The sequence below is a fragment of the Leuciscus leuciscus genome, assembly GCF_965113295.1.
Source record: "Leuciscus leuciscus genome assembly, chromosome: 2".
NCBI classification, from domain to species: domain Eukaryota; kingdom Metazoa; phylum Chordata; class Actinopteri; order Cypriniformes; family Leuciscidae; genus Leuciscus; species Leuciscus leuciscus.
In genome coordinates, this window is record NC_138726.1 from 64,778,239 (window position 1) to 64,803,443 (window position 25,205).

General features: G+C 44.6%; 1 protein-coding gene across 1 annotated transcript; it reads right to left on the bottom strand.

The window, feature by feature from the left end:
* Nucleotides 1–5,582: 5,582 nt before the first annotated feature.
* LOC309492360 (uncharacterized protein) lies at nt 5,583–9,429 on the bottom strand. The gene is made up of 2 exons (XM_082161292.1): nt 7,694–9,429; nt 5,583–7,528 (listed from the first exon to the last, which is right to left on the bottom strand). The coding sequence occupies exons 1-2, from the start codon at nt 9,019–9,021 to the stop codon at nt 7,492–7,494; spliced, it is 1,365 nt and encodes a 454-aa protein (XP_082017418.1). The 5' UTR covers nt 9,022–9,429; the 3' UTR covers nt 5,583–7,491.
* Between the last annotated feature and the right edge of the window lie 15,776 nt (nt 9,430–25,205).

Genomic DNA, 25,205 nt, shown 5'->3' on the forward strand with positions numbered 1-25,205 from the left:
AATATCTTCACTCGTGAAAAATCCTCTCACCGGCCCCCGCTTCCTCTAGTGAAGATATTACTGCGCCAAGTCGAAGTGCTTACAAGCACTTGCTATGGTATTCCGCCATACAATATAGTTATCCATTTTACACGCTTAGAAAAGCGCAACGTTTTGTTTTGTGTCACCGTCCTAGGTCGAGTTACACTTCGCGAGTAACTGTATTTAAATAGGGAAAACGTGGAGGTGTTTGGTAGCTTCTCTGCTTGGCCCATATTAAATGAACTGGGCTAACAAAGTTTCGCCGCAAGACAGAGGGATTTAGTGCACGCACTGAGACGAGAGAGGTATGTATCAACTCGTCTTAGTTAAGGGAATAACATAGTTTAATATGAAAAAACGGTAGAGTATCCCTTTAAGGATATTAGCCTAAAGCCTTCCAGCCCATCGGCTGTCCTGCGGGTTTTATAGGTAGAAAAGCCAAATGGCTGCTCTCTGGGACTTCTAGTGTTAACTCATGTGATAATGAGCTGATGAGTTCAATCAGGTGTGTTTGATTAGGGAGACAAAGAAAATGTACAGTGTTGGGGTGCCGGCAGGACAGGTTTGGGAACCACTGCTCTAATGGAATTAAATGAAAATGCCGACGCGGTGAACACTCAGCTCGCTTTGTTCATTAAGTGTTATGAAGAAGCACTCGATATACATGAAACATTTATGGAATTGCCTCTACCAGAAAATAAAATACTCACCACTAAAACTAAAAACTTTGAGGAGAAGATGAAATCATGTCATGCATTTATTGAAGATGTGAAGGACTGGCTGTCTAAAGCTGGTTATCCATACTGACAGCCAAAAGAACCTATCGACGCAGGATGCGTTGATGGAATACAACCTGAAGACATTATTTCTAACGTCTTAAGTGTAAGAGCAAGTTCTGTAAAATCACGCGCCACCGGCATATCAAAGACTTCTGCAACATCCGCGGCGCGCATTAATGCAGAGGCCGAGAGAGCAGCTCTTCTTAAACGCTCCGAAGCTTTAAAAAGGAAACATCATATAGAAGCGCAGGAGGAAAGGCTTCGCCGTCAGGGATTGCAATCATTCTCTCTGTTTCTCCGAGGATGTTCAAACCTTCAAACAAAGGTAGGCCACACAAGCAAGGACTGTAGGAGTCGATTGGATTGCCATGTATGTCATCAGAAACACCCCGGGGTCCTTCATATAGAAAGACAGGATAAAGGCACATCTGTAGAACAAGCCAAACATCCTGTGAGCCTTCCAAGTGATTCAACCGTAACCTTTCAGACGTGTGGCCATATTGGGGCCGGTGTGGAAGATGATTCTACCTTCTCTATTGTTGCAGTAAAGGTCAGAAGCAAACTGACTAATACGATCATGCAGACATATGCTTTCCTGGATCCTGGCAGTTACGGCATATTCTGTACAGAAACCATGGCGAAAAGGTTAAATTTGCGAGGTAAGAAGACACGCATTTTGTTGAGAACAATGGGCCAACGAAAGGTTGTGAATGCTCATGTTTTGTCAGGTCTTGAAGTGTCTGGCATGGGTGCTGAAGATTTCATAGAGCTTCCTGATGTTTTGACTCAAAGAACTATACTTGTGTCTACACTTAATATTCCACGACAAGCAGATATTGATCCATGGCCATATTTGAAGGATGTAATACTCCATGACATTCATGCAAATGTTGATCTGCTTATTGGAACTGACGCCCCTAAGGTTTTGGAGCCATGGGAAGTAATAAATAGCCTAGATGAGGGCCCATATGCTGTCAGAACCAGGGTTGGCTGTGTCATTATTGGTCCTCTTCATGGTGGAAGCTGTAGAGGTCAGAGTGGCTATTCTACTGTAACAGCAAATCGCATCTCTGTTGAAAACTTGCAAGAAATGCTTGTTAAGCAGTATCACCATGACTTTAATGAGAAATCATCAGAAGAGCAGATTGAAATGTCCAGAGAAGATATTAAGTTCATGGATATTGTCAGTAACACAGCAAAACTAATTGGAGGTCATTACTGCATTGACTTGCCATTCAGAAAGGAAAATGTAACCCTGCCAGATAATCGTTATATAGCAGAGCAGCGCTTATGTAGCCTGAAAAGAAAGTTTGACAGGAACAGTGTTTTTAAGGAGGAATATACCACGTTCCTGAATGAAATAATAACACAGCGACATGCTGAGCCAGTTCCACTTGACCAGCTGACACAGAGCAATGGGAAAGTGTGGTATATCCCTCACCACGGGGTGTATCACCCTCAGAAGGGCAATCTAAGAGTTGTTTTTGACTGTGCAGCCTCATACAAAGGAATATCGCTCAATAATCAGCTTTTGCAAGGCCCCGATCTCACCAACAGCCTCATTGGAGTTTTAGTCCGATTTAGGCAGGAACCTATTGCAATAGTGGCTGATATCCAATCTATGTTTCACCGGGTTCATGTCTCAAATAAGCACGTTAACTTTCTCCGCTTCCTCTGGTGGCCAGGTGGTGACACTGCACAGGCTTCGCAGGAATACCGCATGAAGGTACATCTATTTGGAGCTGCATCATCACCAAGCTGTGCCAATTATGCCTTGAGGAGAACTGCAGATGACAACGCAGAACAATTCCCTCCAGAGGTTGTGAGCACAGTGAAAAACTATTTTTATGTCGATGATTGCCTCCGTTCAATGGCCTCCGAAGAGGAAGCTAGGATAATGATCCAGGATTTAACTGCACTTTGTCAGAAAGGAGGATTCACTCTGTCAAAGTGGGTCAACAATAGTTGTGCAGTGTTGCGCTCTGTCAGCGAAGGCCACAGAGCAAAAGACATGATGGAGCTGGATTTGGATACAGATCAACTTCCTGTTGAACGTACATTAGGACTACAGTGGTACGTTGAGACTGACCAATTTGGATTTAAGGCCTCAGCACAAGAGCAACCACAGACGAGAAGAGGAATTATTTCGGTGGTCAGCTCCCTCTATGACCCATTGGGCTTCCTTGCTCCATTCAGCATGATGGCTAAGTTGTTACTGCAGGAACTCTGTAAAATAAATCTTGGATGGGACAAAGATATTTCCCATGTTCTCGCTAAGCAATGGGCTGGCTGGTTGGAAGATCTCCACAAGGTGGCAAAGTTCAAGATTGATCGTTGCATTAAGCTTAATGACTTTGGCAACCCTGTCACTGTACAGCTTCACCACTTCTCTGATGCCAGTGAGGTTGGGTATGGAGCTGTCTCTTACTTAAGACTGGAAAGGAATAATGCATGTTGCATTTATGATGGGGAAGGCCAGAGTTGCTCCGCTGAAGCAGACAACAATTCCTCGCCTGGAGCTAACAGCTGCAGTCCTCGCTGTTAGAGTAGACCGCATGCTACAGAAGGAATTGCAACTTAGGCTGGAGAAGTCCGTTTTCTGGACCGACAGCACAACAGTCCTTAAATGCGATTCTATACCTTTGTGGCCAACAGAATTGCAGTCATCAGAGAGGCAACTGATGTTGATCAGTGGAGATATGTGGGGACAAAGGAAAACGTACTCGGTTACTAACGTAACCTCGGTTCTCTCTAGAAGAGGGAACGAGTACTGCGTAAGATATCTTACGCTAGGGGAAAATCCTTTTCCGCGAGATATTGAAGCCAAAAATTATCCTTAATTTTGTAATAATGCAAAACGCGTTGCAGCAGCAATGCAGACATAGGCGAGACAGCTCGCGCACCTATTGGCTGCTCTGCGGCAACTGCAGCAGCCTATCGAGCGAGGCCTGGCGTGACGTCAGACCCAATCAGGGCACTTCGCGCCCGCTGCGTCACGTCCCGCCGAAATGGGCGTGGTCTAGGCCTATAAATATCGCTCGCAGGCAGCTATTATCTGGTTTTTCATCATCGAAGCAACCAGAGCGTGTGCATGCACGGCAAGATACGCAGTACTCGTTCCCTCTTCTAGAGAGAACCGAGGTTACGTTAGTAACCGAGTACGTTCTCTTACGAGAGGTCTCTCGTACTGCGTAAGATATCTTACGCTAGGGGACCCAATGTAAAACGCTGTGCATGCTGAGATCTGACACCAAAGACCCAAGGGCGAAAGCCCGGGGTACATATAGTGCACAATCACTCAGGGAACTCACAGGGAGTCCGGGAAGAGGGAGGGGTGCAGCCTCACTTTTCCACATAAAGTAGCGTCGATGGGACGCGAATTTCATCATACAGACAGGGCGGGGTACGGCCTGAACTGATGGGGAAAATGTGGGTCTTACACAGTTTTCCCAGCTTTATACTGTCGAACATTGAGCTGTGCTCAGCAGACGCAGCATTCTGAGCTGATCGCATCAGGTCAGATAATACTGGTAGTTTAGACCGACAGCAGCCTGGCCTGCAGGGCGGGAACCTCTAGGTTATAAAACCTTATAAACGTAGACGGGGAGGCCCAGCCTGCCGCCATACAAATATCTTGCAAGGCAATCCCACTTGACCAGGCCCACGAAGAGGCCATGCCTCTCGTGGAGTGCGCTCTGACACCCAAAGGGCACTGCATACCCTTGGAGGCGTATGCCAGCGCTATAGCATCAACTATCCATCTGGATAGGCTCTGTTTCGACGCGGCTAGTCCCTTAGAACGTCCGCTAAACGAAACAAAGAGCTGCTCCGTCTGTCTGAAAACAGACGAGCGAGACACATAAGCTCGTAATGCCCTGACTGGGCAAAGGAGGCTCGCGTCTCTTTCCTCATCAGGGACCGGTAGGGCTGACAGGGAGATAACCTGCGCCCTAAACGGTGTGTTGAGGGATTTTGGAACATAACCGTGCTTAGGTTTGAGTATAACTTTTGAGTCATTGGGCCCAAACTCCATGCACGCCGCGCTCACAGAGAGCGCGTGCAGATCCCCTATGCGCTTCACTGAAGCGAGAGCCAGCAAAAACACCGTCTTGAAAGACAGGTGTTTCAAATCGATTGACTGTAAAGGCTCAAATGGCGCACCTTTCATGGCTTCCAGAACCGTAGAAAGGTCCCATACGGGGACTGAGGGAGGTCTGGGAGGATTCAGTCTCTTAGCTCCTCTAAGGAAGCGGATGACTAAATCGTTCCTTCCTATTGACTGACCAAGCGTTGTTTCTGAGAACGCTGCTATAGCCGCCACATAAACTTTGAGCGTGGAGGGGGCCCTGCCCCCATCCAACAGCTCTTGTAGGAAGGAAAGCACCTCCGTCACATCACAGTTTGTGGGTGACACACCACGGGCTGTGCACCAGCCCGAAAACACTGACCATTTCGAAGAATAGAGTCGTCTTGTAGACGGAGCTCTAGCCTGCGTGATCGTGTTTAATACTCCTTTAGGGAGTCCAACATGTACCCGTTGATGGCCCAGACATGAAGGGACCATAGTTCCGGGTGAGGATGCCAGATCGAGCCGCGGGCCTGTGAGAGGAGATCTCTCCTCATTGGTACTGGCCACGGGGCAGTACTTGCTAACTGCATCACGGCTGGGAACCAAGGTTGGTTTTTCCAGAACGGTGCTACCAGCAGTACTGAGCATCCTTCTTCCCTGATCCGTTCTATCACCTGAGGAGGCGTTCTGCCAGCCTGTACAGTTTCTCGGATCTGATGCCGCCCTGGCGATTTATGTAGGACACCACAGACATGTTGTCCGAACGGACCAAGACGTGGTGACCTTTTATTTGGGGACAAAAACGCGTCAGCGCGTTGTCTACTGCCAGCATTTCGAGGCAGTTTATGTGCAGGAGCTTCTCCCGTTCTGACCACTGGCCGAAGAACGGTCTGCCCTCGAGCAGCGCTCCCCATCCCGAGGTGGACGCGTCCGTGGACACCACTTTCACCCTCGAGGAAGTCCCCAGGCTTACACCTGATTGGTACCAGTCGTTCGCTTTCCAGGGTTTCAGAGCTGAAACGCATTTCTGATTGACCCTGAGGCGAAGCAAACCGGGTGCCCACGCTTCGCGTGGGACTCGCGCTTTCAGCCAAAACTGCAGCGGGCGCATGCGGAGCAGACCCAGCTGGAGCACTGACGATGCTGAGGCCATGAGACCTAGCATCTTCTGAAATCTCTTGAGCGGGACAGACGCGCCGCAGCGAAAAGAGTTCGCTGTGCGTCGAATGTCTACCGCGCGCTGTTGTGATAGTCGCGCTATCATGGATAGTGAGTCCAGTTCTGTGCCCAGGAAAGATATTTTCTGACTGGGTGACAGGGAGCTCTTCGCCCAATTGACACTCAGACCCAAATCCTCGAGGTGATCGAGTAAAATGGTCGTGTGTTCTATGAGCACTGCGCGAGATTGCGCTAGAATCAGCCAATCGTCCAAATAGTTCAGCACTCGCATGCCTCTCATTCTGAGGGGTGCGAGCGCCGCATCCATGCACTTCGTAAATGTACGGGGTGCTAGGGACAAACCGAACGGCAGGACTGTGTACTGATATGCCTGGCCCTCGAAGGCGAATCTCAAATATCGCCTGTGACGTGACGCTATCTGTATTTGAAAATACGCGTCTTTCAGATCTATTGACACAAACCAATCTCCTTGGCGAATCTGCACAAGGATTTGCCTGGTCGTGAGCATCCTGAACTGTCGCTTCACAAGCACTTTGTTCAGTTGCCTTAGATCTAGTATGGGTCTGAGACCCCCGTCTTTTTTCGGTACCAGGAAGTATCTGCTGTATAGCCCTCCTTCGCTCTGATCTTGAGAGAGAGGCTCTATGGCCCCTTTGCTCAATAGTTTCGTCACTTCGGCTCGAAGTAGATGTGCTACTTCTGTTTTTACCGTGGTCTCGACGCGCGCCACATAGCGGCGAGGGCGTCGGCGAAACTGCAGCGAATAGCCTCTTTCTATAATGTTCAGCACCCACTTCGAAACCCCGGGTAGCTTTGCCCATGCGTCTGCATGGATAGCTAGGGGTTGAATACGAAGCGCGCTCCGCTCGCTCAGCGATGGAGAAGCTTCGGTGTGCTGTAACACAAGCGTGTCGCTCGTGACATTTGAGGCATGGGGCGCGCTGATGACAGCGGGCAGATTGCCCGCGCTCGACTCCTCTGCGGTGTTTAACCGCGAGGGGGAGGGCTGGGCGGTTCCCGTGGGAACTGTCATGTCTATGTGTGGATGTGGGCGCGGGACAGCGGGCACATTTATCACACCGAAAGCATCGTTCGCTTGCGTGAAGCGAGTGCACGTTGGTTTCGTTTTTACAGAAACCGTGAGACATGCATAACGTGGTGTTAGTGGGCACTGGGTAGTGGGCACGTTCACCATGTTTGAAGCGCAACCGATCTGAGTCGGTTTTATGTGCGCGAGCCCTGTGTGACAGGCTGTGCTTGTGTGTAGGGATGGGCACTGGGCAGTGGGCATTCTTACTACACATGAAACACCATCGGCCGTGGCCGGGACACCAGAAAATACACTCTTTTGGGGATTTATCTGGGTAGCCGTGAAAACGGCATTTGTGTGCAGGCAAGCGGGTGACAGAACCGACTTGTTGGCTGCAGAAAACACTGGAACAGTCACATTTTCTGGAACTGGACGAGCGAATAGCTTTGGTGTGAGTCCGGCTGCAGCGGGACTGGAACACCGTCGTTTTCCTAGCTGTGCTAGGACGACTTCGGGGCCTCGGGCTTCACCGTGATCCTAGGTCGCGAGCCACGTCCTGTGGGGCGGCGACCGGATGAGCGGGAGCGCGGTCTCGCGCTTCTGGCCTGGCGGCGCTGTGAAGTGGAGGCAGTGGACGGTGGCTGTGGCTGTGAGCTCTGAGCAGACGGTTTCGCACGGCCTGCTGCAGAGCTGGAGCGCTTCGGGAGGAAGTGCTTCATAGCCTGAGACGCTTTCTGTACCTCTGCGAATCTCTCCGCGAAATCCTTGACGGAGGATCCAAAGAGGCCTGTGGCGGAAAGCGGGGCGTCGAGGAACGCGGTGCGTTCAGACTCGGCCATTTCCGAGAGCGTCAGCCAGAGATGTCTCTCAGACACGGTGAGAGAAGCCATAGTCCGTCCAATGGCTTGTGCTGCGGACTTAGTAGCACGAAGAGCGAGGTCCGTGGCACTCCTTAAGTCCGGCACGCAGATCGCGTCAGGTCCTTCCTCATCCAACTTACGGAGGAGATCGGCCTGGAAGATCTGGAGCGTTGCCATGGTGTGCAACGCTGACGCAGCTTGCCCGGCGGCGGAGAAAGCGCGGCGGAGCAGGCTTGACGTCGTGCGGCAAGCTTTAGAGGGTAGGGCCGGCTTAGCGCGCCGTCCAGCGGAGGGCGGGCATAAGTGGGCCGCTATCGCCTCTTCAACCGGCGGCAGCGAGAGGTATCCTTTGTTCTTGGCATCGTCAACAGCGGAGAATGCCAAAGAAACAGCAGGACGCACTCTAGCAGAATAGGGGGCGCTCCAGGACTTGGCGACTTCTTCGTGTAACTCAGGAAGAAAGGGCGCCGGTCTGGACGCAGGCGAAGCGCGCTCCCCAGGCAGGAAAAATCCATCCAGCCGGTTGTGAGCGGGCTGCTCAGGCGAAGACCACTCGAGGCCGAGGCTCGCCGCGGCCTGTGCGAGCACTCGCATGAGTTCCGTCTCAATGGAAGCTCTCTTGCCTGACGACGTGCGGGCAGGGGGTGCGGGGTCCTCAGAGCCCGCCCAATCCTCACTGCCTGACGCCAGGATAGAGCAGGAATCATCCTCTCCCAGCAGGGCTTCCTCATCCGCGATATCAACGGAAGCGGCGGCAGACGGCGGCCGCTGTCCATCAGGAAGCGAAACAGAAGAAGCCGGGGAAGCAAGCGGGCGAACCGGCGAGCTTTGGCGGCTGAGGGAGGGTTCCGGGGCCCGCTGGGCACGGCGCTTTTTACGGCGCGACGCCGCGGCGGGCGGGGGAGCAGTCTCGGTGAAGACGGCTAGGCGAGTCCTCAGAGTCGCCATTGCCATCAGCTCGCAGTGAGGGCATCCGCCGTCAGCGAGCGCGAGAGCTGCATGTTCCTCACCCAGGCAGGAAACGCAGATCACGTGGCGGTCCCCGTCGCTGAGTGTGGCTCTGCACGAGCCGCAGGAAGGCATCTTTAAAAAGACGCTAGCTCTTTTAGAAATGTGTGTCGCGGCGGCGACACACACACACAGAAATACAGTGTAATAAAAGAGAAGGATATAAGCGCCGGAAAGCGCAGCAGGAAGGCAGGAAGGCGGCGCGGCCAGCGACTTCAGTGACTCGTCCCGCTGAAGGTGCTCTCTCTCGACGGCGCGGCTTCTAATCCAGCTCCAGCGATGCGTGTGCTTCGCTTGAAGGATGAAAAATCAGATAATAGCTGCCTGCGAGCGATATTTATAGGCCTAGACCACGCCCATTTCGGCGGGACGTGACGCAGCGGGCGCGAAGTGCCCTGATTGGGTCTGACGTCACGCCAGGCCTCGCTCGATAGGCTGCTGCAGTTGCCGCAGAGCAGCCAATAGGCGCGCGAGCTGTCTCGCCTATGTCTGCATTGCTGCTGCAACGCGTTTTGCATTATTACAAAATTAAGGATAATTTTTGGCTTCAATTTCTCGCGGAAAAGGATTTTCCCCTAGCGTAAGATATCTTACGCAGTACGAGAGACCTCTCGTAAGAGAACCCAGCAGATGAAGCATCAAGAGGAATGAGGGCAGAAGATCTCCTGAACAGAAGGAGATGGATGATGGGACCTGATTTCCTTTATAAGTCCAAGGATGGGTGGCCTAAATTAGATGTAGACCTTCAGGTGATTCCTGGCGCTGACCCTGAGATCAAAAGGGACTTGACAGTGAATGCTGTTGTTAAAGACACAGACAATTCTATGAGCCACCTGATTCATTACTTTTCATCTTGGAAGAGATTGCAGGTGGCTGTAGCTTGGCTTCTTAAGATCAAGGATACTCTTGTGTTATTGGGACATAGGAGAAAGGAGCTTTATGCCTCTGCTGACCTCAGTATGGACACTACAGACTGTCATCAACAGGTGGAAAGCCAAATGCAGAGCTTTAAGGCTACGCTCAAAGGACAGAGTCTGACACCTCAAGATGTTACCAGGGCAGAGCTGTCAATCATCCGGTATGTACAACATCAACGGTTTAAGGATGAAATTACCTCGCTGCAGAGTGGTGTGAAATCCATATCCAAGGACAGTCCACTGTACAGATTCTCAGAGTGGGTGGTCGGTTAAGCAAAGCCTCACTGCCAGTGGAATCCAAGCTTCCTGCTATTCTGTCAAAAGACCTGCATGTATCAACACTAATTCTGCGCCACATTCATCAGCAGATAGGTCATGCTGGAAGAAATTATATGTTGTCCAGTTTAATGCGGAAGTATTGGATTATAAATGCAAACTCTGCTGCCAGAAAGGTCATATCAGATTGTGTTGTTTGCAGACGCAACAGAGGAAGACTCCTTGAACAAAAAATGGCGGACTTACCTGCTGAAAGAGTGTTGCCTGATGAAGCCCCTTTCACTCATGTTGGCATTGATTATTTTGGGCCCATTGAAGTTAAAAGAAGCAGAGGTCTTCTCAAAAGATACTGAGTGCTCTTCACCTGTGTGACAAGCCGTGCTGTACACTTGGAAGTAGCATACACATTGGATACAGACTCCTGTATAAATTCAGTGAGAAGTTTAGTAGATCATATGATGGTGCTTATGTGAAAATTTTTGATGGCCTTTTTGATTGACAGGTTGACCTTCCGGTATAGGGGTCAGGGATTAACCTTTGCCCTTCCCAGCCCTCGATCATGTGGTTTTGACGGTTAGTTTGACCTATTGACTCTCCCTATTATATGTCATAGTTTTGACAGTTAGTTTGACCTTTTAACCATGCTAGTCCTCGATCATGTAGTTTTGACAGATGGTTTTGATGAATGTTTGAAGACAGTGTCAAGAAGGGTATTTTTTTTTTAATTAAAAGGATTTCTATATTTTATCCACTCAATAGTCTACAATATAATAGCCATATAAACGTAGCGCAATTATAATAATAAAACATAGTGGGATATTCAGTGATATTGGCTGTGCAATATCGACTTTTGTGATTGGCCAATACCGGCAGACTGGAGCCAATGGAAATGCTTCTCCTTCGGTGCGCGTCTTATTCCTCTGAGAACTTCAAAGCAGACCGCTTGAGGTAAATTATCTGGAATGATTAGTCAGTGTTTCCCACACATAGACTAATTCGTGGCGGTTCGCCACAGAATCAACAAATTGCCTTTCGTTATAAAAAATGTTTTTACGCTATTTAAAACATGCAGCGTGTTCATTCAGCTGCATTTCCTTTCCCTGCTCTCCCTCCGTCTCTCTCACAAGCGATTTTTTTTGTCTCGCCAAAGCCTTATTTTGATCGATGAGTGATGTAGATGACTGCTGCGCTTGTGACAGGGCACATATTACTGAGAGAGAGAGAGAGAGAGAGAGAGAGAGAGAGAGAGAGAGAGAGAGAGAGAGAGAGAGAGAGAGAGAGAGAGAGAGAGAGAGAGAGAGAGAGAGAGAGAGAGAGGCCTGGTTGCGCGCACTCTCACCGTCTTCAAACTATCTTGCTCTCTCTCGCTCCCTCGCGCATATTAATCAAAATCAATTGAGAATTGACACGATGATAAAAGATCAGAAGACCGAAGTTTCATGTGGAGCATTCGGGTATTTTTTTCCTGAATTACTGCTGGGTCAAGTCAAGTCAAGTCAAGTTTATTTGTATAGCGCTTTTCACAATACAGATTGTATCAAAGCAGCTTCACAGTATTAAATTTAAATAATACAACAAAGTTTGTTTCAAGAGGAATTTATTGATTGATAAAATTTAATTAAATATCCCCAAAATATCCCCAACTGAGCAAGCCAAAGGCAACAGTGGCAAGGAACCGAAAAACTCCATCAAGTGACCTAATGGTGTCCTAAAACTCCATCAGGTGACCTAATGGAGAAAAAAAACCTTGGGAGAACCCAGGCTCAGTCGGGGGCCAGTTCTCCTCTGGCATTTATGAGCTAGAGGCCGGATTGTAGTTTGAACTGTAGGATTATATGAATGCCTGGCTGAAGAGATGCGACTTTAATCTAGTTTTAAACTGGGAGAGCGAGTCTGAGCAACGAACAGTATCAGGAAGACTATTCCAGAGTTTTGGAGCCAAATGTGAAAATGCTCTCCCTCCTTTGGTGGTTCTGGATATCCTAGGTATGACCAAAAGCCTTGAATTTAGTGATCTTAAAGAGCGCGATGGATTATAGGGCGATAGAAGATCCGTTAAATAGACTGGAGCTAAGCCGTTTAGGGCTTTATAAGTCAGTAGCAATACCTTGTAATTAATACGGAACTTTATAGGTAACCAATGTAGTGATGATAAAATCGGTGTTATATGATCATATTTTCTTGATCTCGTAAGAACTCTAGCGGCGGCATTTTGGACTAACTGTAGCTTGTTTATTGAGGATGCAGGACAACCAGCTAATAAGGCATTACAGTAATCCAGTCTCGAGGTCATGAATGCATGAACTAACTTTTCTGCATCAGAAACTGATAGCATATTACGTAGCTTAGCAATGTTTCTAAGGTGGAAAAAGGCTGTTTTTGTAACATATGAAATATGATTTTCAAAAGACAGGTTGCAATCGAGTATAACACCCAGGTCTTTTACTGTAGCGGATAAAGTAACAGGACATCCTATGATGTTAAAGTTGTATTGTGCGAGGTTTTGTGGGCGGTTTTTTGAACCGATAAGTATTACCTCTGTCTTGTCTGGATTTAATAAAAGAAAATTACGCGTCATCCAATCTTTTATATCTTTAACACACTCTGTCAATTTGGAAAATTTTGCGTTTTCATCCGGCCTTGATGAAATATATATTTGAGTGTCATCAGCATAACAATGGAAACTAATTCCATGTTTCCTTATAATATTTCCAAGCGGCATCATATATATTGAAAATAACAGAGGGCCTAACACAGATCCCTGCGGCACTCCATAGTTTACTGGAGTTATGATCGATTTTTCTCCATTTAAATAGACAAAATGGTAGCGGTCAGATAGGTATGATTTGAACCAACTTAGTGCTTGTCCTTGAACACCAGTATAATTTTGTAGTCGATCTAAGAGTATTGTGTGATCTATAGTATCGAACGCAGCACTAAGATCAAGTAAAACTAGTATTGAGATACAGCCTTGGTCAGAAGCTAAAAGTAAATCATTTGTGATTTTAACGAGCGCAGTTTCAGTGCTATGATGCGGTCTGAATCCAGACTGAAACTTTTCATAGATATCATTTTGTTGCAAGAAAGAGCCCAGTTGAGCGGACACCACTTTTTCTAATATTTTAGACATAAATGGAAGATTTGAAATGGGTCTATAATTTGCTAGATTATTATGATCTAATTGTGGTTTCTTAATGAGAGGTTTTATAACTGCCAGTTTAAATGTTCTTGGAACATGACCTAGAGATAAAGACGAGTTAATAATATTGAGGAGAGGCTCTTCCACTACAGGTAACACTTCTTTCAGTAGTTTAGTTGGTATAGGATCTAATAAACATGTTGTTGTTTTAGATGAAGTGATAAGTTTATTTAACTCTTTTTGTTCTATAGTTGTAAAGCACTGTAATTGTTCTTGCGGGGTGATAATTGAAGCTGAATTATAAGGCGCGATTGAAGATTGAACGTTTAGGCAAGGCAAGGCAAGGCAAGTTTATTTATATAGCACATTTCATACACAATGGCAATTCAAAGTGCTTTACATAGAAGAAATTAAAATAATGAAAAGAAATAAGAATAATTAAAACAGTTTAGAAAAATAAAATAAAATACAGTACTTTTTAAAAAATAAAAAAGAATATTTATTATAGATCTTTCTTTCAAAGGATTCCCTTAAGACTTAAATCTTTCAACCTTCTTTTAACCTTCAATCTTCTTACGACTTCCATCTATCAACTTTCCTTTAACTTTCTTTTCTCCCTCATTTACTCACACGTTCTTTTCACTTTCTTTAGCACTTTAGCACTGCGTTCACATTCTTTCTCAGACGAAAACTTTAATATCGTCATTTAAATACTGTTCTACTTTCAAACCCACATTAATCACTTTCACATTATCACCTTCTGAGTGGGCATTTACAGTTTCGGGCTAAATGCCCTGCTGACATAGGAGAAATTAAAATAATTAAAAGAAATAAGAATAATTAAAACAGTTTAGAAAAATAGAGTAAAATACAGTACAGTACAAACAGTCGGACGAACAGCGGCACAGTGCTCATTCAGTAAATGCACAGCTAAACAGAAGTGTTTTGAGTCTGGATTTGAATGTGACCACTGTAGGAGCACATCTGATCTCTTCTGGAAGCTGGTTCCAGCTGTGGCTGGCATAATAGCTAAAAGCAGACTCACCATGTTTAGATTAGATTAGATTAGATTCAACTTTATTGTCATTACACAAGTACAGGTACAAGGCAACGAAATGCAGTTTAGGTCTAACCAGAAGTGCAATAGCAGCAAGTGCAGGATATACAGTGGTTCCATAAGTGCAGAACATGGATATGTACTGAATAAATATAGAGTTGAATACTATTATAAACAAAAATTTACAGATAGATTTGTCCTATGAATATAATATACAGATAACTATTACTGTGAACAGAATTTACAGCTAGATATGTACTGAATATAATATACAGATGTATATACAGATGGCTAATATACAGATGGCTATTACTATAAACAGTATTTTTACAGATAGATATGTACTGAATATATATACAGATGGGTGTTACTATAAACAGAATGTGAGCATAATATACAGATGGCTATTACTATAAACAGAATTTTACAGATAGATATGTACTATGAATATATATATACAGATGGGTGTTACTATAAACAGAATGTGAGCATAATATACAGATGGCTATTACTATAAACAGAATTTTACAAATAGATATATGTATAAGTTAGGCTAAAATGAGCAGTATAACAATGGATTTAAAGTAGTGCAAATAAAGTTTGGACAGAAGCTATCCGAGTGAAAGTGCAGTGGAAGTAATTGCATATTACAGTTAAAGTACGGTATTGCAAATGTATATGTAAACAGTCGGTACTGTAAATAAACAGTCGGCAGTGCAAATTGAGCATATTCCAGTCAAGGTAGTAGTGCAAGATGCATATGTAAACAGTTGTTTCTGTAATAACAGTCAGCAGTGCAAATGAACATTATAGTATTGCAAATAACAAAATGGAGGCAGGTGTGAGGAGGGAGAGGAGAGTCAATCAGTATATGAGGGGAGTGGGATCAATGAGGGTTAGAGTTTAATAAAGAGACAGCTCTGGGGAAAAAACTGTTCTTTAGTCTGCTGGTCCTGGTCCGGAGGCACCTGAAACGCCTGCCGGAGGGCAGGAGAGAAAACAGTCTGTGGGCTGGGTGAGAGGAGTCCTTAAGGATGCTGCGAGCTCGATGCAGACAGCGTTTCCTCTGGATGTGCTCGATGGCAGGTAGTGGAGTCCCAGTGATGCGCTGGGCGGTTTTCACCACCCGCTGCAGTGCCTTGCGCTCTGCAACAGAACAGCTCCCATACCACACTGTAGCACAGTTGGTCAGGATGCTTTCTATTGCACAGCGATAGAAGTTCACCAGGATAGTGGAGGAAAGCTGATTCTTCCTCAGTGTCCTCAGGAAGAAAAGGCGCTGGTGAGCCTTCTTGACCAGGCTGGAGGTGTTGGTTGTCCAGGTCATGTCCGCCGAGATGTGGGTCCCCAGGAACTTGAAACTGGAGACACGCTCAACAGCCATTCCATTGATGTGGATGGTGTCGTGTGTGCCTCTTGACACTTTCCTGAAGTCCACGATGAGCTCCTTCGTTTTGGTGGTGTTGAGGAGCTGGTTATTTTCAGTGCACCATGTGGCCAGGTGCTTGATCTCCTCCCTATAGGCAGTCTCATCGTTGTTGCTGATGAGACCAATCACCGTAGTGTCGTCCGCAAACTTGACGATGGAATTAGATCCGTACACAGGCTTGCAGTCGGAGGTGAAGAGGGAGTAGAGAAACGGGCTTAGCACACAGCCCTGTGGTACACCAGTGTTGAGTGTGATGGACGTGGAGCAGTTGGAGCCTGATCGAACATTCTGGGGTCTGTTGGTCAAAAAGTCCAAAATCCAGTTGCACATGGAGGTGTTGATGCCCAGGTCTCCAAGTTTGGCTATTAACTTAGTTGGGATGACAGTGTTGAATGCTGAGCTGAAGTCAACAAACAGCATGCGTGCATAAGTGTTCTTATTGTCCAGATGTGTGAGCACAGAGTGCAGTGCCATGGAAACTGCATCCTCTGTGCTCCTATTGCTACGGTAGGCAAACTGGTGTGAGTCCAATGTGGATGGAAGAGAGTCTTTTAGGTGTGCCAGGACCAGCCGCTCAAAGCACTTCATTACGATGGGTGTGAGTGCTACAGGGCGGTAGTCGTTAAGGCACTTCGGGCTGGAGTGTTTTGGCACTGGCTCAATGGAAGTGCATTTAAAGCATGTTGGTACAGCTGCTTGGGCAAGAGACAGGTTGAAAATGTCTGTAAAAACCCCAGCGAGCTGCTCCGCACATGCCCTGAGTACGCGTCCAGGGATGTTGTCTGGTCCAGCAGCCTTGTGCGCGCTGATCCTGCTCAGTGCATTGCAGACATCTGTGGAGGAGAGTGTGATCGGCGGGTGGTCAGCTGAGGATTTGAGCTTGGTGGCAGTTTCTCTGTTGTCTCTTTCAAAGCGAGCATAAAAGTCATTTAGCTCGTTCAGGAAGTTGACATCAGTGGCTGCGGGGGTGGAGTGAGTGGGTTTGTAGTCACTGATGGCCTGAATGCCCTGCCACATGCGCCGAGGGTCAGCGTTGGAAAAGTGTCCCTCTATCTTAAGCTTGTAGCAGTGCTTGGCCTCTTTGATGCCCCTTTTCAGATTTGCTCTGGATGTGCTATAGGCTTGTGCATCTCCTGATCTGAAGGCAGTGTTGCGTGTCTTCAATAGGAGTCGCACTTCCCTGTTCATCCATGGCTTCTGATTTGGGTATGTGGTGATCTGCTTCTGGGTTGTAACACTGTCAATGGTGGTATTGATATAATCCAGTACAGAGGAGGTGTAGCAGTCAATGTCCGTGTGAGAGCCACTGGTGGCTTGAGAAGCAAACATACTCCAGTCTGTGTGTAGAAACCTTTCCTGGAGTGAGGAATCTGCCCCCACAGGCCACACCTTGATGGTCTTCACTGATGGCTTCACGCGATTGATGAGAGGTGCATATTTGGGGGTGAGGAACAAAGAAAGGTGATCTGACTGTCCCAGGTGGGGGAGGGGTGTCGCGACGTAAGCTCCAGCCATGTTTGTGTAAACATGGTCTAAGGTTTTGTTTCCTCTGGTGTGACAGGAAACATGCTGGTGAAATTTCGGTAGCACTGACTTTAAGTTTGAATGATTAAAATCACCCGCAACAATAAACGCAGCTTCCGGGTGAACGGTCTGTTGTTTACCGATGGCTGCGTGAAGTTCTTTCATAGCAAACTTGGCATCAGCATCCGGGGGAATATAGGCTGCAGTTATAATAGTGGAAGTGAACTCCCGCGGTAGATAAAACGGTCTACATTTAACCATGAGAAACTCAAGGTTAGCTGAACAATGTCTCCCAACAATAGCAGAGTTTGTGCACCAAGCTTTGTTAATGTAAATGCACAATCCACCACCTCTGGTCTTACCGGAGCCATCTAATGTTCTATCCGCCCGGAATGTATGGCGTCCCGCTAGCTCAATAGCGTTGTCCGGTATTCCGCTGTTTAACCATGTTTCCGTGAAAATTAGAACATTACAGTTCAAAAGTCTCTTGCTGTATGTGATGTTGAGTCGAATCTCCTCCATTTTGTTCAACAGCGACCGTACATTGGCAAGGAAAATGCTGGGTAAAGAGAGCCGGTGTGGTGTTAGCTTTAGCTTAGCTCTTAGTCCTCCGCGCTTCCCCCGCCTTTGTTTACGATCTCGACGCCGCCTGCGAGCACTTCCGCCCGGCCGGGCAGAGTGCATAGCCCCGGGTGTTTTGGCGATCTCAGGAAGGAGTCGAAGGTTGTCCATAAAACTGTCGGAAATTCGCAAACCAATATCCAAAAGCTCACCTTGGGTGTACGATGTTAAGGCACAACTGTTCTGCACGAACAGACCCGAAATGAGCAAGAAAAATACTACTAAATTGCAGAATCTGGAGAGACCGCGAGCCTCGCGATGTACTCGCGCCGCCATCTTGGTTTCACATTACCGTTTAGAATGAACCCTTGGTATTTCTAGCTGATATGATCCTAATGATCTGAGTGATCTGTTGGGTTTATATTCAGTGAGCATATCTGCAATGTATTGAGGTCCTAGGCCATTGAATGATTTATATACCAGTAATAATACTTTAAAATCAATCCTAAATCTAACTGGGAGCCAGTGTAAAGACCTGAGGACTGGTGTGATATGTTCATATTTTCTGGTTCTGCTCAGAATCCTGGCGGCAGCGTTCTGTATGAGCTGCAACTGTCTTATGGTCTTTTTGGGAAGGCCAGTGAGGAGTCCATTACAATAATCCACCCTGCTGGTGATGAAAGCATGCACAAGTTTCTCTAAGTCTTGTCTGGAAACAAAGCATCTAATTCTTGCAATATTTTTCAGATGATAGTATGCTGATTTAGTTATTGCTTTGACATGACTACTGAAACTAAGGTCTGACTCTAGTGTCACACCAAGATTCCTGACTTGATGTTTAGTTGTTTGACCCCTAGAGTGAAGGTATGCGTTCACTTTGAGAACTTCATCTTTGTTTCCAAACGCAATAACTTCAGTTTTGTCTTTGTTTAATTGAAGAAAGTTTTGACACATCCAACTGTTGACTTCGTCAATGCATCGGCACAGGGAGTCAATGGGGCTGTAATCGTTAGGCGATAGGGCTAAGTACAGCTGTGTGTCGTCTGCATAGCTGTGGTAAGCAATTTGGTTATTTCTCATTATTTGGCTCATTGGGAGCATATACAGGTTGAACAGGAGTGGCGCAAGAATTGAGCCTTGAGGGACTCCGCATGTCATGGATGTCCACTCAGACTTATGGTCTCCTATACTCACATAATAACCTCTCCCATCTAAGTATGACCTGAACCATTTTAGGACTATCCCAGAAAGCCCCACCCAGTTTTCCAGCCTGTCAAGAAGTATGTTATGATCGACAGTGTCAAATGCAGCACTGAGGTCGAGTAGTACCAGCACTGATAATTTGCCTGAATCAGTATTTAAGCGAATATCGTTTATTATCTTAATGAGCGCTGTCTCTGTGCTGTGGTGCGGTCGGAAACCAGATTGAAAATTGTCAAAGTATCCATTCGAGCTTAAGAATTTGTTCAGCTGATTGAAGACAACTTTTTCAATGATCTTGCCTATGAAAGGAAGATTTGAGATCGGTCTATAGTTGCTTAATATGGTCTTATCCAGATTGCTCTTTTTCAGGAGGGGCTTGACAACTGCAGTTTTCAGGGAGTTTGGAAAACTCCCAGAGAGAAGTGAGGCATTTACCACTTCTAGAAGATCTGCTTCTAAACTGTTTAGCACAATTTTGAAGAAAGATGTGGGAAGTGTGTCAAGGGCGCATGTTGATGTTTTAAGGTGTTGTACGGTTTCTTCCAAAATTTTGCCATCAATTTCTTTGAAGTCAGACATAGTAACTACTTTCTCAGGTGGTCTGATCTGTCTGACCCCAGTGCAACTCAAGGATGTGCTGATCACCTTTCTGATATTATTGATTTTCTCAGAGAAGAAAGAAGCAAACTCACTGCACTTGCTGTTTGAGAGCATTTCACTAGGAATCTGGCTTGGGGGGTTTGTCAGTCTCTCTACAGTAGCAAAAAGAGTGCGTGTGTTGTTTAAATTGCTGTTTATAATATTTGAGAAGAAAGTCTGTCTAGCTTTGCCTAGTTCCATATTGAAAGCATGAAGGTTGTCTTTGTAGATGTTATAATGGACTACAAGCTTTGTCTTCCGCCACATGCGCTCTGCTTTTCTGCATTGTCTTTTCATATGTTGCACTGCTGTTGAGTTTCTCCAAGGTGCTTTTTGTCTGCCACTCTTCTTCCTGACTTTAACAGGAGCAATATCATCAATTATATTTTTAACTTTTGAGTTAAAAGAATCAAGGAGAAAATCAACAGAGTCAGCAGATATGCTTGGTGTTAAGGATATAGCCTTCATAAATAGTACACTAGTGTTCTCATTTAAGCATCTCTTCTTGACAGACACAGATCCAGCTTCAGTGGCAGGAGAGATCAATATATCAAAGAAAATACAGAAATGATCAGACAGTGCTACATCCTTAATAAAAATCGATGAAATGTTTAGACCCTTACTGATAAGTAAATCTAGAGTGTGTCCATGATTGTGTGTGGGTCCATGTACATGCTGAGTCAGATCAAAAGTTTTTAAAACAGTTTTGATTTCTTTTGCCATATTGTTTTCTGCATTATCTATGTGAATGTTAAAATCTCCAGCAATGGCAAAACAGTCAAACTCTGAGGTAATTGTTGATAACAGTTCTGTAAAGTCCTCAGCAAAGGCTGGAGAATATTTTGGAGGCCTGTAAATAATGATAAGTAAAATGCGAGGAGCACCTTTTAACACAGTACCCAAATATTCGAAAGACAGGTAATTCCCAAATGATATTTGCTTACATTGATAAATATCTTTAAAAAGAGCAGCTAGACCCCCACCTCTCTTAACAGCTCTGCAGACACTCATAAAAGTAAAGTTAGGAGGGGCTGTTTCATTGAGGATTGTTGCACTGCAGTTGTCTTCTAGCCAGGTTTCATTTAGAAACATAAAGTCCAGGTTGTTTGTGGTTATTAAGTCGTTGACTAGAAGTGATTTATTTTTAAGTGAGCGTTTACAATTGTGGTTCTGATGCTTTCTATTTTCTCAGTGAAGAAGTTCATGAAATCATTACTACTGAACTGTAACGGGATATTTTGTTCGGGTGACGTCTGTTTATTTGTTAGTCTAGCCACGGTGTTAAATAAAAACCTTGGATTATTTTGGTTGTTTTCTATTAGTTTGCGGAGGTGCTCAACCCTGGCCGCTTTTAGGGCCTTTTTATAACGTGACATACTGTCTTTCCACGCGATTCTAAAGACCTCTAAATTAGTTTGTTTCCATTTACGCTCTAAAATACGGGTTTCTCTCTTTAAAACATGCGTAGTATTGTTATACCATGGTGCTTTATTTTTCTCTCTGACCTTTTTTAATTTAATAGGTGCAACCACATCCAATGTTCTAGAGAGAATGGTGCTCATAGTGCTATTTAGTTCTTCTAGTTCATCTGTTTGTTTGGGTTCAGGCAGCAGCTGAGACAGATTAGATAAGCAATTTGAGACATTATCTATGGTGGATGGAAGGATTGTTCTGCCTGGTCGATAACGCGACGCTGCATGACATATTACAGCAGTACGTAATATGCAAGTTACCATGTAGTGATCAGTGACTTCATCACTTTGTGGAATGATATCTATATCGGTTGGATCGGTTCCATGTGATATAATTAAATCGAGTGTATGATTAAGACGATGTGTTGGTCCGGTGACGTTTTGCTTGACCCCAAATGAATTTAATAAATCTGTAAACGCAGCTCCTAACGCATCATTTGGATTATCTACGTGTATGTTAAAATCTCCAACAATTAATGCTTTATCGACATTGACTAATAGGTCTGAGAGAAAATCTGCAAACTCTTTTAGGAAATCAGCGTAAGGCCCTGGCGGTCTATATACGATAGCCAAGGCTAGAGATAATAGGGATGTTTTTCTAACATCTAAGAGCGTAACATTTAGTACAAGTACTTCAAATGAAATAAACTTATAACCCGTTTTCTGAGTAACATTTAGAATATCTCTATAAATGGTTGCAACACCTCCGCCACGACCAATCAGACGGGGCTCATGCTTATAACAGTATCCAGGAGGAGTAGACTCATTAATACCGAAATAATCATTTGGTTTAAGCCAGGTTTCAGTAAGGCAAAGTACATCGAAGCTATTATCTGTGACTATTTCATTTACAATAACTGCCTTAGGTGTGAGTGATCTAATGTTTAGAAGACCTAGCTTTAGAAATAGTTTTTGTTTACTAATAGCAACATTTTCTGTTTTAATAACAATTCGATTTTTCCTAGATCCTGCATTAGATTTATTATTTGATCTCACTAAACGAGGAATAGACACGGTTTCTATGCAATGTTCTACACTAGTATTTATATCAGTTGAATTGGTGCAGCAGAGACTATGATTTGGACTTTTGGTTACTAGTCAAAGGGTATTTAACATTTTGGAGATGTTATCTGACAGAAGATCCGCTCCGAATCTGCTTGGGTGTAAGCCATCAGCACGGAAAAGCCTAGGACGCTCCCAAAACAGATTCCAATTATTTACAAAGAGCAGTTTCTGCTCATTGCACCATGACATTAACCATTCATTTAGCGCAAATAATCTGCTGAACTTTTCATGCCCTAGTCGGTACGTGGGAAGCGGTCCTGACACAATGATCGTTGTTTCAGGCGATGTGCTGCGTACCGTATCGATCAGATTCCTGAAGTCTTTCTTCAGAATCTCCGTCTGGCGCAGCCTGATGTCGTTCACTCCCGCGTGCAGGACCACAGTTCCGACGCGCTCGTCACCGTTCAGGATCTCGGGAACGCGAGCAGCGATTTCAGAAACACGAGCACCAGGAAAGCAGTGACTTTGCACCTTACTTTTACCTAACGTAGCGTGTACGTGCCGAACGATGGAATCGCCGATGATCACAGCATCGTGTTCTGTTTCGCGAAGAGGGGAGAAGCGGTTTTGTGTCGATAACTCGAAAACCGGGAGGGTCGGAGAAAGTCTTGGTCTAAACCTGACTCGCGTCTTCCGCTGCGGAACCACCCAGGCTTCGTGGTGGCGTGTTGGAGCCGGAGTGAACGAGACCATGGCTGATTTCGACCGATGCTGAGGAACGCACGGAGTAGACGCGGTCGGAGTCAGCGGGTTAGTAACGTTAAACACTGATTTGTGTGCATCGGCACGTGATGTTTCAAGAGCCAAACACCGGTCTCTCAGCTCGGCCTGTCTCAATAAAAGGTTGTGGATCTGTTTCTCAACAGCTTCCAGCTCAGACTGCAGTGCGTGCAGCTCAAATGTGTCCTCACCTGCACCAAACTGTAGACTACTTACATCTGATATATTGTGACATCTGGGTGTTGTGCTAAAAAAAAAAATATTACGTTGCCTTATCTTCTCTGAAAAGCGTTCCGCCCATTCAGCTGACATGAAAAACACTTTCAATAAACAAAACAAAACTATGATGAAATGTTTTCTGTGTTGACAAATCTTGTGCGATGTCCTAACTGCCGGAGTCCGCTAATGACACGTCCGATTCGCGAACTAATGACTCCTTTGAACCGATTCAACCAAAACAATCTTTTAGTTAGACTGTTTGCGGAAAATACAGTTGGGTTGTCGAGGTCAAAACTCTAAATAAGCTGTGAATCAAATAAACTTAATATAAATAATGTTATGTCATTTTTACTCTTACACTGAATATTTGGATTTTGTGAAGGTGTGAATAATTTGATTAATATTTAATATAATAAAGATCTGTGTAACAGATTATTAACGGATATTATTATTATTATAGATTATTATGAACTGTGTATGGACTGACAAAGGTGTTACATGAGGAAGCAATTTGACAACAATGCAGTAAATATTTTAGGTGCATCAAAAAGCGTGCTCGTTAAGATACCAGCAGACAAGCTAATCCAGCACAAATTAGTGCATAAAAGGTCACCAAAATGAAATATTTGAACCTCATAATTAAACCCAAAAGGAGGAGAAAAACTGCTAAAAAGGTCCACTTTTTGAAAAAAAGAACCCCCCCTTTCAATAGGCTGGCTATGGACCTGATAATGTTAGCTTCAGGATACAGGGTGACAGACCAGAGGAGCCTCTGTGCATCATATCACAGCGTATGTAATGTTAGTCTGCTAACGCCTTTCCAGAGCCAAAGTTTTGTTCATACTAAATTTTTTTCAAAGCATAATCATAAAACTTTAAATATGATCTTTTAAAATGAAAGATTGTTTAAATTAAATCTTTAAAGTTTAAATACATACGCATCTTCTATTTATCTTTTAGAAGATTACTGTAATTATTTTGTTTAACGGTGACCTAAAGTATAATTGTTATTAAACAATGTCTGTTTAAAAACTTTAGATTATTGAAAAACTGTACTTAGTTGTCTTAAACCTCAGTTATATGAAAAGATTCAATCAGCATTTTTTTTGTCCATGCAGGATTTAAATTTTTATGGTGGGGGCTTTCCATAGCCATGATGATGTTTGTACTGTAACTGCATATTGTATCCCGTACACCTAAACATGACCATCACAGAAAACTATAAAATAAATAAATAATTTAATATCATTTCTAAGCTGTTTTGCGCACGCGCACACACACGGTTCTAAAAAATTAACTAATCTCTATTTTAAATTAAATAATTATTAATAAAATATATAACCAATGAATAATAACATATGTTACTAAAATGTATTTAAAAAATGTAAACAAAGTTTTAGCTAAATAAATATATAAATAAAAAACCTTACATTTCCAGAGAGGTGAAGTAGTTCTTTATGCAACGATAAAAAACAATCCAAAAAGCAAATAGTTTAAGTTGTCATAAACAAAACAGCCCCAGATCCTTCAGGGATAAACTACAGTGTGAACTGAAGCTTCAGACCCGTACAGAGACGAGAGGAGGTACAGACCAGACGAGCCTCGGGGGATAATGTCACAGTAAAGCTAGTCTGCGTTCCAGAGCACACTACATCCAGAGTTTTATACTAAATTCATTTAAAAGCATAACCGTAAAAGTTTAAATTAGATATTTTAAAATTAAAAGACTGTTTAAATCAAATCTTTAAAGTTTTATCAAAATCATATCTTCTATTTATCTTCTTAGAAGACTTATGTATGATGCAAATGATTTTTGCTTAAATTTAACCTAAGGTATTATTTTTACTAAACAGCGTCTGTTCAAAAACTTTAGATTTACAAAAATAAATTACAAAAATTACAAAATCTGATTAAAGGGACATTGTGTAGGAATTTCTCCCATCTAGTGGTGAAATTGTATTTTGCATTCAAACGAATAATGCTCTCCAGCGCCTCACTTTTTCAAATGCGCGTTGCATCTACGGTAGCCGTTATGTAC